The sequence below is a fragment of the Phocoena sinus genome, chromosome 11, assembly GCF_008692025.1.
Source record: "Phocoena sinus isolate mPhoSin1 chromosome 11, mPhoSin1.pri, whole genome shotgun sequence".
Lineage (NCBI taxonomy): Eukaryota > Metazoa > Chordata > Mammalia > Artiodactyla > Phocoenidae > Phocoena > Phocoena sinus.
Genome location: NC_045773.1, coordinates 42,712,725 through 42,727,115, shown reverse-complemented (window position 1 = coordinate 42,727,115; position 14,391 = coordinate 42,712,725). Strand labels below are relative to the sequence as shown.

At 44.6% G+C, this 14,391-nt stretch overlaps 1 protein-coding gene across 7 annotated transcripts in view; it reads left to right on the top strand.

The window, feature by feature from the left end:
* The window catches only part of SCN5A (sodium voltage-gated channel alpha subunit 5), an 85,907-nt gene that overhangs the window by 60,193 nt on the left and 11,323 nt on the right, over window positions 1-14,391 (top strand). For all 7 annotated transcript variants that reach the window (XM_032648522.1, XM_032648517.1, XM_032648521.1 and 4 more), the window contains 2 exons: window positions 10,104-10,277; window positions 14,013-14,135. In XM_032648522.1, coding sequence (XP_032504413.1) covers window positions 10,104-10,277; window positions 14,013-14,135 — 297 coding nt within the window. The remainder of the gene's footprint in view (window positions 1-10,103; window positions 10,278-14,012; window positions 14,136-14,391) is intronic.

Sequence of the window (14,391 nt, the reverse complement as noted above, 5' to 3'; positions counted from 1 at the left end):
TAAAGTGTTAGGACACTTGACTAGTCACTCTGAAAAAAACATTAAAATATATATTTGCTCCAACCAAAATATGTTAGATTTTAAAAATTGTAATATAAAACAATGAAATGAGAAAGGAAGGAAGGAAGGGAGGGAGGGAGGAAGGAAGGAAAGAAGGAAGGAAGGAAGGACAAAAGGAAAAGGAAAAGGAAGGTCATTTTTTTCCTAGCCTTGGAATAGGCAAGGGCTTTCTTTTTGCTTTTTTCTTTTCATTTTTTTTCATATGTACCTCATTTAAAACTTTTTGGTAGTATTTTTTTATACATTAAAATTTTTTATTTATTCATTCATTCATTCTTTATTTTTTGCTGCACTGGATCTTAGGTGTGGCACACAGGATCTTTGTTGTGGCATGCTGGATCTTTAGTTGCGGCACGCAGACTTCTCAGATGCGGCACATGGACTCTTAGTTGCAACATGCAGACTCTTAGTTATGGTATGCATTCAGGATCTAGTTCCTGGACCAGGGATCCAACCCAGGACCCCTGCATTGGGAGCACAGAGTCTTACCCACTGGACCACCAGGGAAGTCCCTATAGTCTTTTTTTAATTAAATTTGTATGCTATATTGGAGTATAGTTGATTTACAATGTTGTGTTCATTTCAGATGTACAGCAAAGTGATTCAGTTATAAATATACATATATCTATTCTTCTTCAGATTCTTTTCCCATATAGGTTATTACGGAATATTGAGTAGAGTTCCCTGTGCTATACGATAGGCCCTTGTTGATTATCTATTTTATATATAGTAGTGTGTATATATCAATCCCAAACTCCTAATTTATCCCTCCCCCCCACAACCTTTCCCCTTTGGCAACCATAAGTTTGTTTTTTCATGTCTGTGAGTCTGTTTCTATTTTGTAAATATGTTCATTTATATCATTTTTTTTAGATTCCACATATAAGTGATATCATATGATATTTGTGTTTCTCTGTCTGATTTCACTCACTATGATAATCTCCAGGTCCATCCATGTTGCTGCAATGGCATTATTTCATTCTTTTTTATGGCTGAGTAATATTCCATTGTATATCTGTACCACATCTTCTTTATTCATTCCTCTGTCGATGGACATTTAGATTGCTTCCATGTGTTGGCTGTTGTAAATAGTGCTGCAATGAACACTGGGGTGTATGCGTCCTTTTGAATTATGGTTTTTCTCCAGATATATGCCCAGGAGTGGGATTGCTGGATCATATGGTAGTTCTATTTTTACTTTTTAAGGAACCTCCATACTGTTCTCCATAGTGGTTGTACCAATTTACATTCCCACCAACAATGTAGGGGGGTTCCCTTTTCTCCACACCCTGTCCAGTACTTACAGTTCGTAGACATTTTGATGATGGCCATTCTGACTGGTGTGAGGTGATACCTCATTGTAGTTTTGATTTGCATTTCCTAATATTTAGTAATGTTGAGCATCCTTTCATGTGCATTTTGCCATCTGTATGTCTTCTTTGGAAAAGTGTCTGTTTAGATCTTCTGCCCATTTTCGATTGGGGAGTTTATTTTTTTGATACTGAGCTGCATGAGCTGTTTGTGTGTTTTAGAGATTAATCCATTATTGGTCACTTTGTTTGCAAATATTTTCTCCCATTTTGTGGGTTACCTTTTTTGTTTTGTTTATGGTTTCCTTTGCTGTGCAAAAGCTTTTGAGTAGAATTAGGTCCCATTTGTTTGTTTTTATTTTCATTACTCTAGAAGGTGGATCCAGAAAGGTATTGTTGCAATTTATGTCAAAGAGTGTTCTGCCTGTGTTTTCTTCTAAGAGTTTATAGTATCTGGTCTAACATTTAGGTCTTTAATCCACTTTGAGTTTACTTTTGTGTATGGTGTTTGTTAGAGAATGTTATAATTTCATTCTTTTACATGTAGCTGTCCAGTTTTCCCATCACCACTTATTGAAGAGACTGTCTTTTCTCCATTGTATAGTATTGCCTCCTTTGTCTTAGATTAATTGACTGCAGGTGGGTTTATTTCTGGGCTTTCTATCCTGTTCCATTGATCTATGTTTTTTTGTGTGTGCCAGTACCATACTTTTTTGATTACTGTAGCTTTGTAGTATAGTCTGAAGTCAGGGGGTCTGATTCCTCCAGCTCCGTTTTTATTTCTCAAGATTGCTTTGGCTATTCAGCATCTTCTGTGTGTCTATACAAATTTTTTTTTAATTTTCTAGTTCTTCAATAAATAACATTGGTAATTTCATAAGGATTACATTAAATCTGTAGATTACCTTGGGTGGTATGGTCATTTTGACAATATTGATTTCTTCCAATCCAAGGACATGGTATATCTTTCCATCTGTTTGTGTCATCTTCGATTTCTTTCATCAGTGTCTTATAGTTTTTGGAGTACAGGTCTTTTGCCTCCTTAGGTAGGTTTATTCTTAGGTATTTTATTCTTTTTGAGACGATAGTAAAGGGGATTGTTTCCTTAATTTCTCTTTCTGATCTTTCATTGTTGGTGTATAGAAATGCAACCGATTTCTGCATATTAATTTTATATCCTGCAACTTTACCAAATTCACTGGTGAGCTCTAGTACTTTTCTGGTAGCATTTTTAGGATTTTCTATGTATAGTATCATGTCATCTGCAAACAGTAACAGTTTTACTTCTCCTTTTCCGCTCTGATTTCCTTTTATTTCTTTTTCTTCTCTGATTGCTGTATCTAGGACTTCCAAAACTATGTTGAATAAAAGTGGCAAGAGTGGACATCCTTGCCTTGTTCCTGATCTTAGAGGGAATGTTTCAGCTTTTCAGCACTGAGTATGATGTTAGCCATGGGCTTGTCATATATGTACTTTATTATGTTGAGTAGGTTCCCTCTATGCCCATGTTCTGGAGAGTTTTTATCATAAATTGGTGTTGAATTTTGTCAAAAGTGTTTTCTGCATCTGTTGAGATGATCATATGGTTTTTATTCTTCAATTTGTTGATGTGGTGTATCACACTGATTGATTTGTGGATATTGAAAAATCCTTGCATCCCTGGGATAAATCCCACTTGATCATGGGGTATGATCCTTTTAATATATTGTTGGATTTGCTTTGCTAGTATTTTGTTGAGGATTTTTGTATCTATGTTCATCAGTGATACTGGCCTGTAATCTTTTTTTGTGGTATCTTTATATGTTTTTGGTATCAGGGTAATGGTGGCCTCATAGAATGAGTTGGGGAGTGTTTTATCCTCTGCAATTGTTTGAAGTAGTCTCAGCAGGATAGGTGTTAATTCTTCTCTAGATGTTTGATAGAATTCACGTGTGAAGCCATCCGGTCCTGGACTTTTGTTTGTTGGAAGTTTTGGGTTTTTTTTTTTTGCAGTACGTGGGCCCCTCACTGCTGTGGCCTCTTCCGCTGCAGAGCACAGGCTCCGGACACGCAGGCTCAGCGGCCATGGCTCACGGGCCCAGCCGCTCCGCGGCATGTGGGATCCTCCTGGACTGGGGCACAAACCCGTGTCCCCTGCATCGGCAGGCGGACTCTCAACCACTGCACCACCAGGGAAGCCCCAATTTCATTACTTGTGATTGGTCTGTTCACATTTTCTGTTTCTTCCTGGTTCAGTCTTGGAAGATTGTACCTTTCCAAGAATTTGTCCACTTTTTCCAGGTTGTCCATTTTATTGCCATATAGTTGCTTGTAGTAGTCTCTTATGATCCTTTGTATTTCTGTGGTGTCCACTGTAACTTCTCTCTTTTTTTCATTCCCAATTTTATTGATTTGAGTCCTCTCCCTTTTTTTCCCTTGATGAAACCTGGCTAAAGGTTTATCAATTTTGTTTATCTTTTCAAAGAACCAGGTTTTAGTTTCATTGATCTTTTCTACTGTTTTCTTTGTTTCTATTTTATTTCTGTTCTGATCTTTATGATTTCTTTCCTTCTACTAACTTTGGGTTTTGTTTGTTCTTCTGTAGTTGCTTTAGGTGTAAGATTAGGTTGTTTATTTGTGATTTTTCTTGTTTCCTGAGGTAAGATTGTATTGCTATAAACTTCCCTCTTAGAACTGATTTTGCCATGTCCCATAGGTTTTGGGTCACTGTACTTTCATTTTCATTTGTCTCTAGGTATTTTTTGATGTCCTCCTTGATTTCTCCAGTGATCCTTTGCTTGTTTAATAGCATATTGTTTAGCCTCCACATGTTTGTGTTTTTTACAGTTTTTTTCTTGTAGTTGATTTCTAATCTCATAGCGTTTTGTTTGGAAAAGATGCTTGATATGATTCCAGTTTTCTTAAATTTACGGAGGCTCACTTTGTAGCCCAGCATATGGTCAATCCTGGAGAATATTCCATGTACACTTGAGAAGAATGTGTATTCTGCTGCTTCTGGATGGAATGCTCTATAAATATCAGTTAAGTCTATCTGGTCTAATGTGTCATTTAAGGCCTGTGTTTCCTTATTGATCTCCTGTCTGGATGATCCGTCCATTGATGAAAGTAGGGTGTTAAAGTCCCCCACTACTGTTCTGTTACTGTTGATTTTTCCTTTTATGGCTGTTAGTATTTGCCTTATATATCGGGGTGCTCCTATTTTTTGTAAGTATATATTTTGGGTGCATATATACTTAACAATTGTTATATCTTTTTCTTGGATTGATCCCTTGATCATTTTTGTGTGTCCTTCTTTGTCTCTTTTAACAGTCTTTATTTTAAAGTCTATTTTGTCTGATATGAGTATTGCTACTCCAACTTTCTTTTGATTTCCCTTTGCATGGAATACCTTTTTCCATCCCCTCACTTTCAGTCTGTATGTGTCCCTAGATCTGAAATGGGTCTCTTGTAGGCAGCATATATACGGGTCTTGTTTTTGTATCCATTCAGGCAGTCTGTGTCTTTTAGTTGGAGTGTTTAATCTTCTTACATTTAAGGTAATTATTAATATGTACGTTCTTATTGCCATTTTGTTCATTATTTTTGTTTTGTTTTTTTTATGTCTTTTTTCTTTCCTTCCTCTTTTATTCTCTCCTCTTATGATTTGATGACTATCTTTAGTGTTGTGTTTGGATTCCTTTTTCTTTTTCGTGTGTGTATCCATTGTAGATTTTTGGTTTGTCGTTACCGTGAGGTTTTGCTATATCAGTCTGTATATATACAAGGTTGTTTTAAGATGCTGGTCTCTTAATTTCAAATGCATTTCCAATATCCTGCATTTGTACTCTCCTCTTCTCACAATTGCTTGTTTTGATGTCATATTTGTGTGTAGATTATTTCTTACATTTACTGCATGTTTGCTTTTACCAGTGAGCTTTCCCATTTAAAATTTTCTTGTTTCTAGTTGTGGCCTTTTCTTTTCCACCTAGAAAAGTTCCTTTAACATTTGTTGTAAAGGTGATTTGGTGGTGCTGAATTCTCTTAGCTTTTGCTTGTCTGTGAAGCTTTTGATTTTTCCATTGAATCTGAATGAGAGCCTTGCTAGGTAGAGTATTCTTGGTTGTAGGTTTTTCCCTTTCATCACCTTAAACATATCATGCCACTCCCTTCTGGCCTGCATAGTTTCTCCTGAAAAATAAGCTGATAACCTTATGGGGATTCCCTTGTATGTTATTTGTTGCTTTTCCCTTGTTGCTCTTATATTTTTTCTTTGTCTTTAATTTTTGTCTGTTTGATTAATATGTGTCTTGGAGTGTTCCTCCTTGGGTTTATCCTGTATGGGACTCTCTGTGCTTCCTGGACGTGGGTGGCTGTTTCCTTCCCCATGTTAGGGAAGTTTTCAGCTGTTATCACTCCAAATATTTTCTCAGGCCCTTTCTCTCTCTCTTCTCCTTCTGAGATCCTTGTAATGTTGGTATGTTTAATGTTGTCCCAGAGGTCTCTTAGACTGTCTTCCTTTCTTTTCATTCTTTTTTCTTTATTCTGTTCCACAGCAGTGATTTCCACCATTCTGTCTTCCAGCTCACTTATTTGTTCTTCTGCCTTATTTATTCTTCAGTTGATTCCTTCTTGTGTATTTTTCATTTCCGTTATTGCATTGTTCATCTCTTTGTTCTTTAAATTTTCTAGCTCCTTGTTGAACATTTCTTGTATCTTCTCAGTCTGTGCCTCCATTCTTTTTCTAAGATCTTGGATCATCTTTACTTTCATCACTCTGAGTTCTTTTTCAGGTATATTTCCTATATCCACTTCACTTATTTGTTCTTCTGGGATTTTATCTTGTTCCTTCATCTGGAAGATATTTCTCTGCCATCTCGTTTTGTCTGACTTTCTGTTTTTGTGGTCTCCGTTGCTCAGGCTGCAGGATTGTAGCTCCTCTCACTTGCAGTGTTGGCCCCCTGGTGGGTGCAGTTGGTCCGGGGGCTTGTGCAGGCTTCCTGGTGAAAGGGATTGGTGCCTGCCCACTGGGTGGAGCTGAGTCTTGTCCCTCTGGTGAGCAGGGGTGTGTCAAGCAGCTGTCAGCTCAGGACTTCTTTAGCCAGCCTGTCTGCTGATGGGTGGGGCTCTGTTCCCACCCCGTTGGTTGTTTGGCCTGAGGAATCCCAGCACTGGAGCCTGCAGGATGCTGTGTTGGGCCAGGTCTCAGTGCCAAAATGTTGACCTTTGGGAGAGCTCATGCCAATGAACATTCCCTGGGGCCTCTGCCACCAGTGTCCTTGCCCCCACAGTGAACCACAGGCAACACTTGCCTCCTCAGGATACCCTCCAAGACCCACAGGTAGGTCTGGCCCAGGCTCCTATGGTGTCACTGCTTTGCCCTGGGTCCCAGTGCACGTGAAACCTTGTGTGCACCCTCCAAGAGTGGAGTCTGTGTTTCCTCCAGTCCCGTGGAGCTTCTGTACTCAAGCCCCACTGGCCTTCAAAGCCAAATGCTCTGGGGGCTCCTCCTCCCAATGCTAGACCCCCAGGCTGGGGGAACCTGATGTGGGATTCAGAATTCTTACTCCTGTGGGAGAGCCTCTGCGATATAATTATTTTCCAGTTTGTATGTCATCCACCTGGCATGCATGGGATTTGACTGTATCGCAAAAGTGCCCCTCTTACCATCTTGTTGTGGCTTCTTCTTTGTCTTTGGATGTAGAGTATCTTTTTTGGTAGTTTCCTATCATTTTTTGTCGCTGGTTGTTCAGCAGTTAGTTGTAATTTTGGTGTTTTCATGAGAGGTGATGAGCTGAAGTCCTTCTACTTTGCCATCTTGTTCAGGGAGTCTCTGGCAAGGACTCTCTTAACATGATGCCAAAGGTTTTACTAAATGAAAATCATAACAAATGATATAAATATATTAAATTATATAATTGAAAGTAAAGTATAGAACTTCAGTATGGTAAACAAAAGTAAACAAGATTTAAAGGCACAGAACTAGGATAAAGTATATAAAACAAAGAGTTAATGTCCCCAAATAAACCAGACCATCAAGTGAAAAAATAGGTAAAGGACATGAACAGGCAATTTATAAAGAGAACACTGCAAATATCCAAGGAAATGATGTCAGTATCACTAGTAATAAGATAAATTAAAGTGTAACAAATACAAATTTCATTCATTAGTCTGGGAAATGTGACAAAGGAGAAACTGCACCAGTATGGGTGGTGGGGAAAGAGCCACATTCATGCACTGTGGAAAGAGTCTCAAATTGGTGTCCCTTTTTGGAGGTCCTTTTCCTAATCTGTACCAAAAGTATAACTTTGACCTGGCACCTCAATTCTAGAAATTTATCCTCAAGATAATCAGACACTGTGCTCATTGCAATGTTGTTTCTACTAGGGATAAATTGGAAACAATGGCTAAATTAACAGTAGTATATGCAAATAATGAAATATCACACAGCCTTTAAAAAGAATGATAGATCTTGTATGTATTCACATTACTTAGTAGGTAAATGTTCACAAAAGATTGTTTCATGGAAAAAGAAATTTCAAAGCAAAATATTTTAGCCTATTTATAAAATTGTGCACTCAAATATATACACACAAATAGTGAGGGCTGAAAGAATGTTAACCTAAATGTTAGCAGAGGTTACTTTAGTGTCATAAAATTGGAGATGACTTTTATTCTCTTTTTTTTAATCAATTTTTTAAATTGAAGTATAGCGATTTACAATGTTTGTTAATTTCTGCTGTGCAGCAAAGTGATTCAGTCATACATATATATACATTCTTTTTTTTATATTCTTTTCCATCATGGTTTATCATAGGATATTGAATATAATTCTCTATGCTGTACAGTAGGACCTTGTTGTTTATCCGTTCTGTATATAAAAGCCTACGTCTGCTAACCCCAACCTTCTACTCCCTCCCTCTCCCAACCCATCCCCCCACCTTGGCAACCACCAGTCTGTTCTCTATGTCTGTGATTCTGTTTCTGTTTCGTAGATAGGTTCATTTGTGTCATATTTCAGTTTCCACATAGAAGTGATATCATATATTTGTCTTTCTCTTTCTGACTTACTTCACTTGGTATGATAATCTCTAGCTGCGTCTGTGTTGTTGCAAATGGCATGATTTCATTCTTTTTTATGGCTGAGTAGTATTCCATTGTACATATGTACCACATCTTCTTTATCCATTCCTCTGTTGATGGACATTTAGGTTGTTTCCATGTCTTAGCTATTGTGAATAGTGCTGCTATGAACACAGGGGGTGCATGTGTCTTTTTGAATTATAGTTTTGTCTGGATATACACCCAGGAGTGGGATTGTTGAATCATATGGTAATTCCATTTTTAGTTTTCTGAGGAACCTCTGTATTATTTTCCACAGTGGCTGCGCCAACTTACATTCCCACCAACAGTGTATGAGCGTTCCCTTTTCTCCACACCCTCTCCAGCATTTGTTATTTGTGGACTTTTTAATGACGGCCACTCTGACCAGTGTGAGGTGGTACCTCATTGCAGTTTTGATTTGCATTTCTCTAACAATTAGCACTGTGCATCTTTTCATGTGCCTACTGGCCATCTGTATGTATTCTTTAGAGAAATGTCTATTTAGGTCTTCTGTCCATTTTTTGATTGGGTTGTTTGGTTTTTTTGTTGTCGTTTATTCTCTTTTTTTATAATTTCTGTATTATTTCATTTTTTATAGGACGCATACATTTTTATACTCAGAAAAAAACAGGCCTACTTTCTGTCTTGAACAACTCCCAAAGTCCATTTTGGGGCCTGAATTATCCTGTTGTCATATCTACATGGACCAGATTAGCTATGTGGTCTGCTAATCTGACTGCTGACAGCACCGGCCCCCTGGATCACTGTGGCTCACAGGGGCCCTGCAGTCAGACAGGGAGGCCCAGAGCGACAGGTGGAGGCAGCTCCCTGGGGCCCTCAGTGACGCATTCAGTTGCCTAGACTGGGAGCCTCAGAGTACATTCTGGATAGGGGAAGGTAACTCAGGAGGGGCAGGTACAGATCGGAAGCCTGGAGTTAGAAGAGGACAGCGGGGCCATCTGAGTCTCTCTATTGGCTCGGGGATTTGGCTTGAGGCAGCAGTGAGGAGGTGGGGAAAGACCGACAACTTCTAGCATTTTAGGAATGTTGACTCCCAGATGCTGAGAATTGCAGGAGGTTTGACTTCATCTAGTCCTGTGTTTCCTAATCTTCATATCTACAAACCGCCTTTATTATCATTTCTTTAAAATTTTGCCTTAGATGAACATTCACTGTTTTTTTGTTTGTTTAAATACGTTTAATTTAAAGGGCAACTTTGAATGATCGTTGTCACTGGAAACAAATATTCTTTCCTATGAAAAGTAGGTAATTGCCAAAGTAAATTGAGTAAAAACACAGTGGAGTAGAGGGGGTGGGGAAAGTGTATGCTGTTTCTAGCAGCAGGCCTTGAGCTGTTTCAGAGAGGTCTTAACAACGCACTAGCACTGAACTGAGACTTGCTCTTTAAAGTGAAGGAAGAAGCATTCTCACTACACATTCTGCCTTGTTGTCCACACACCACATAACATCATTTCCTAAGCCAGCAATGGTGCACACGCGGCTCAGAGGGCACACTCAGGAATCCCCTCCACGACATGGCTCCCCTCTGCCCCGCCCTCCTGGGCAGCAGATACTGTCAGAGATGAAGACTTGTGCGGGGTGGGACTGGCTGGGTCAGGATATCATGTCTACCTTGTCTACCCTGGTCTGGAGGCCTTCGAGGACATCTACCTGGAGGAGCGGAAGACCATCAAGGTCCTGCTGGAGTATGCCGACAAGATGTTCACCTACATCTTCGTGCTGGAGATGCTGCTCAAGTGGGTGGCCTATGGCTTCAAGAAGTACTTCACCAATGCCTGGTGCTGGCTCGATTTCCTCATTGTGGATGTAAGTGAGGACCCTGAAGGGAAGAGAGGAGGGGAGCGCCCGTTGCCAGTGTGAGAAGGAGCTGAGGCCGAGGGACAGAAGGGCAGAAGGACAGGGCAGCAGGAGACAGCAGGACGAAGTGGAACATCTTGGCTGTGCCACGGGGTGGGCAAAGGGGCAGGAAGCCTGAGTCTGGGGTCACAGAGTGGATACCTGGGCTCTGCCATCAAAACCCCCGACTGGGGACACAGGGAAACCTAGGCTTCTGGGAGAAACTATACTCACCACGGGGGATAGTGAAGTGCAGTTCCTGCAGCGGTGTGAGCCAGGGCAGGAGTGGGGTCCCACCCTCTCAGGACGTCCAGAAGGGGGAGCGATGAGCCCGTATTGCAGCCCTCACCACGGCACCTTGTGAAGTGTCTGTCAGGCCCACTACACAGATGACCGGTTAAGAGCCTACATGTCCACACACAGAGGAGGTGTTGTATAGGAGATGGAATGAGCCAAAGGCCAGAGGGCACGGCATTGGGAAAAGGGTGCTGGGCAGGCAGGAGATCCTCCTGGCTCAGGTAGAAGGTACCACTTGGGGAGGATGAGAGGGGTTGGAGTCACCTGTGAGAAGGAGGAAAGCATGAATACTGGCTGAGGGGTTCCAGGTGGCTGCCCTGGGTGATCAGGCAGCTGGCAGGGCTTGCCTGACCTCCGGTGTGCCCAGGGGACCTGGGGCAGGAGGTTGGCATATCCCCTGAGCACCCAGTTGGCAGATGGAATGGGAGGCCCCTGACCCACAGTTCCCCAGGCCGCGGGACACTTCTGTGTACCAAGCAGGGTGAGTGCAGGGTCTTGAGGGGCTCCTGAGCACAGTCAGGTGGGAGGGTAGCCATGGCGGGGTGAGAATTGAGACTCAGAATGCGGGGCAGCCTTGGATCTGTGCTCCCTAAGGGCGGAGGGAACGTGGCGAAGGGCTCAGGCGAGGACTCATCATCTGGTTGTGGTGGGTCTCGCACAGCAAGATGTGGGTCAGGATCTGCAGGCTGGGAAGAGCTTTCCAGAAGACACTCGTAGCTCTGCCCACCAGCAGGGGCTGTCCTTCCTATAGTTATAGATGAGCGTAGGCCTGTGCTTGGTCCCCACTTTGGGCCCACAAGCTAAAGGGAGGGGCTCAGCTGCCAGTGGGCCTGGCCAGGGTCCAGGCCTGGGTGGGAGGACAAACTTGAATGGCTCCGTGGGCTAGAGTATATGTGGAGACAGACATCCGCGTTGCTGGGCCTCCAGCCCAGGCCTCTTTCATCACCCCAAGTGGCCGATGCTAATGCTGGGGTGAGAGGTGCTGGGTTGGCAGAGACGGGGGGAGCTCAAGATGCTCTTACAGCCTGGAGCCCTCAGAGCCTCCCTGAGATGAGGGAAAGGACCCCTGAAGCCTCCTTGCCGAAGGGCCGGGGGAAGGCCTGGGATCCTGGCAGCTCTGCCCTGAGGCCCCCTCACCCAGCTGTTCCTGCAGCTTTTTGGGACTCCCCCAGGGCAGGCCAGATAGAGTTTGCAAAGACTTCTGGGGAAGCCCACCCACCTCCCACCACCCAACACCTTGGGGAACTCCACTGAGGCCAGGCCTAAGGGCCTGAAATTCTCAAGATTGGAGAATTAGCCTGTGGAGAAGGAAACTGAGGATCACAGCAGAGAAGGGCCTGGCCCAAGGTCAAGGAGAAGGAAGTGGGTGCTGGAATCCAGCTTTCCAGACACTGGCCATGCCCCCCTATCCCCACACTTCATGGGAATGGTGGACTTCAGGCCTCAAGGTCTGGAAAAGGATGTTTCCGTGTTCAGTTCATGCATTTTTTCGATACTATTGAGCATCTACTGTATGTGGGTGCTATTGTAGATGCTGAGGATCTTGGGGAACAAAACAGACAAAACCCCTGCCTGCACGCAGGAAGGTGACTGTGAACCAGAAACATAATACATGAGCCAGCTTTATATTACGCTGGTGATGTATACACATGGAGAAAAGGAAGTAGAGAGGGAAGGGGGTTAGGAGGGCCAGGACTCAGGGAAAGGAAGACAGAGATTAGAACTTTAAACAGGCTGGCCAGAGTGGGCTCACTGTGGTGACATTTGAAGGAGGTTGGGGTTAGCCAGGCAGATGTCTGCAGAACATTCCAAACAGAGGTTGGAACAGCAGTGCAAAGGTCCTATGGTAGGAGGGTGCCTGGGATACTTGAGGAACTGCAGGGAGGCCAGAGTGGCTGGAGCAGAGAAGTGGGGAAGGGAAGTGCAGGAGATGAAGCCAGACTGCATGGGGTAGAACGGATGCAGCCTTTGAAAACCATGGGCCTTTATTTAGAATGAAATGGGGAGGCGTTGAAGGGCTTTGGACAGAAGAGCGACATCATCTGACTCATGTTATGAAAGAATCACCCTGTCAGGGTGGTGGGGGAGGGGAGTGGAGGCAGGGAGAAGGTTGGGAGGTTGTGGAAGTGATCCAGGGGAGAGATGATGGCGGCCTGGCCAGGATGGTGGCGGTGGAAGCGGTGAGAAATATTTGGACTTCTGACATATTTTGAAGGCAGAGCCAACAGGAAATCCTGATGGGTTGGATGTAGGATGTGAGAGACAGAGAGAAGGCAGGGATGATGCCAAGGCTTGTGGCCTGAGCAGCTGGAAGGATGGAGTTGCCATCAACTGACATTGGGTGGAGCAGGCAGGGCGAGCTTTGGAAGCAACAGACAAGGCTGGCCTGCTGGGAGCTAGGCGGGGAGACTGGCCGGACCTGGCTGCCCTCAGCAGCAAGTCCCTGAGAGATGCCCCTCACCCTCTCCCGGGTGGGGGCAGCACAGAAGTCCATCCTGGGAGTCTTCCTCTTCCAAGCCCCTCTGCCCAGACTTCTCCCAACCTGCTGCTTCCAAGCCTGGGAGGAGGGCCCGGGAGTCAGGGCCCCGCCTGCGGCCCCTCGCCACCGTCAGGCTGCCCTCAGAGCTAGGGTGGTGGTAATGGTGATTGCCGGCGAGGTCAGGCAGGAGGCCACTTCTAACCTGTGATCACCGGCCAGCAGTGACATAAGAAGGGTTTGGATGCCCCTGGAACTTTAGAAGGATAAAATCCGCTGGGTGGAAATGCCCTGGTGAGGGCGGGGCAGAGAAAGCAGACAGCAGAGAACAGCCCTCAGGGGCTCCATCTGCGCTTCCCTTCTTTGAAGACAGCAGAATGTTGTGACGTCCAGCTTTGGGGAAATGCCCCAGGATTGTCTTGTCTGCACATACTCAACTCAGGACCGTCCTTCTTCCCCAGAGAGTCTACTGTGGGGCAGGGAACGGGCAGGCCCAAGAATCTGACTTGAAGGAAAGCACATGGGACCTAAAGCGCAGGCTTTGTGGCCCTGCTCCTCCACACTAGCGGGTGGCTTTGGAACTCAGTTTTCTCATCTGTAGCACTGAGAGGTGCGTTCCAAGTCCTGGGGTGATTGCGGCTATTACAGACATGTGAGTGTGTGTGTATGTGTGTGTGTGAAGTGCACACAGCAGGCCCTCGGTGGAGGTCTGAAAGCTGGGACATGCTTGGGCTTGCCCCCAGCCTCTTGGGCCGCGGAAAGTCTGGCCCAATGCAGGACAGCCTGTGAAGACGATCCAGCCGGGAATCAGAAAGACTGGACACAGGAAGACCTGCTGACTCTCTCACACCCAGCCTGTTTTCGGTGGGCCGGGAGCCCTGCCACTGTCTTGAGCTGTCCCCGTGGCTCCACTCCCACCCTGCCTCCCACAGGTCTCGCTGATCAGCCTGGTGGCCAACGCGCTGGGCTTTGCTGAGATGGGCCCCATCAAGTCACTGCGGACCTTGCGTGCGCTCCGACCCCTGCGAGCCCTGTCACGATTTGAGGGCATGAGGGTAAGAGGGGTGGCTCTTCCCACAGGGGCAGTGGGAGGTGGCTCCATGGAGGGGACCCGCAGGCCCACTTGCTGTCCAGGCGGCCCTGACCCGGTGGGAGCATGTGCAAGATCTCCAGGAAGCACGGCTGGGCTTGGTGGCACTCGGAGATGGAGAGCTGTGAGAACCTCCCCCGAGGCCTGCCACCCCCAGCCCTGTGGGATCCACGAGGGCCAGAGAGCCCTGGATAATGGAGAGGAAGTGAGGCCTGGGGCAC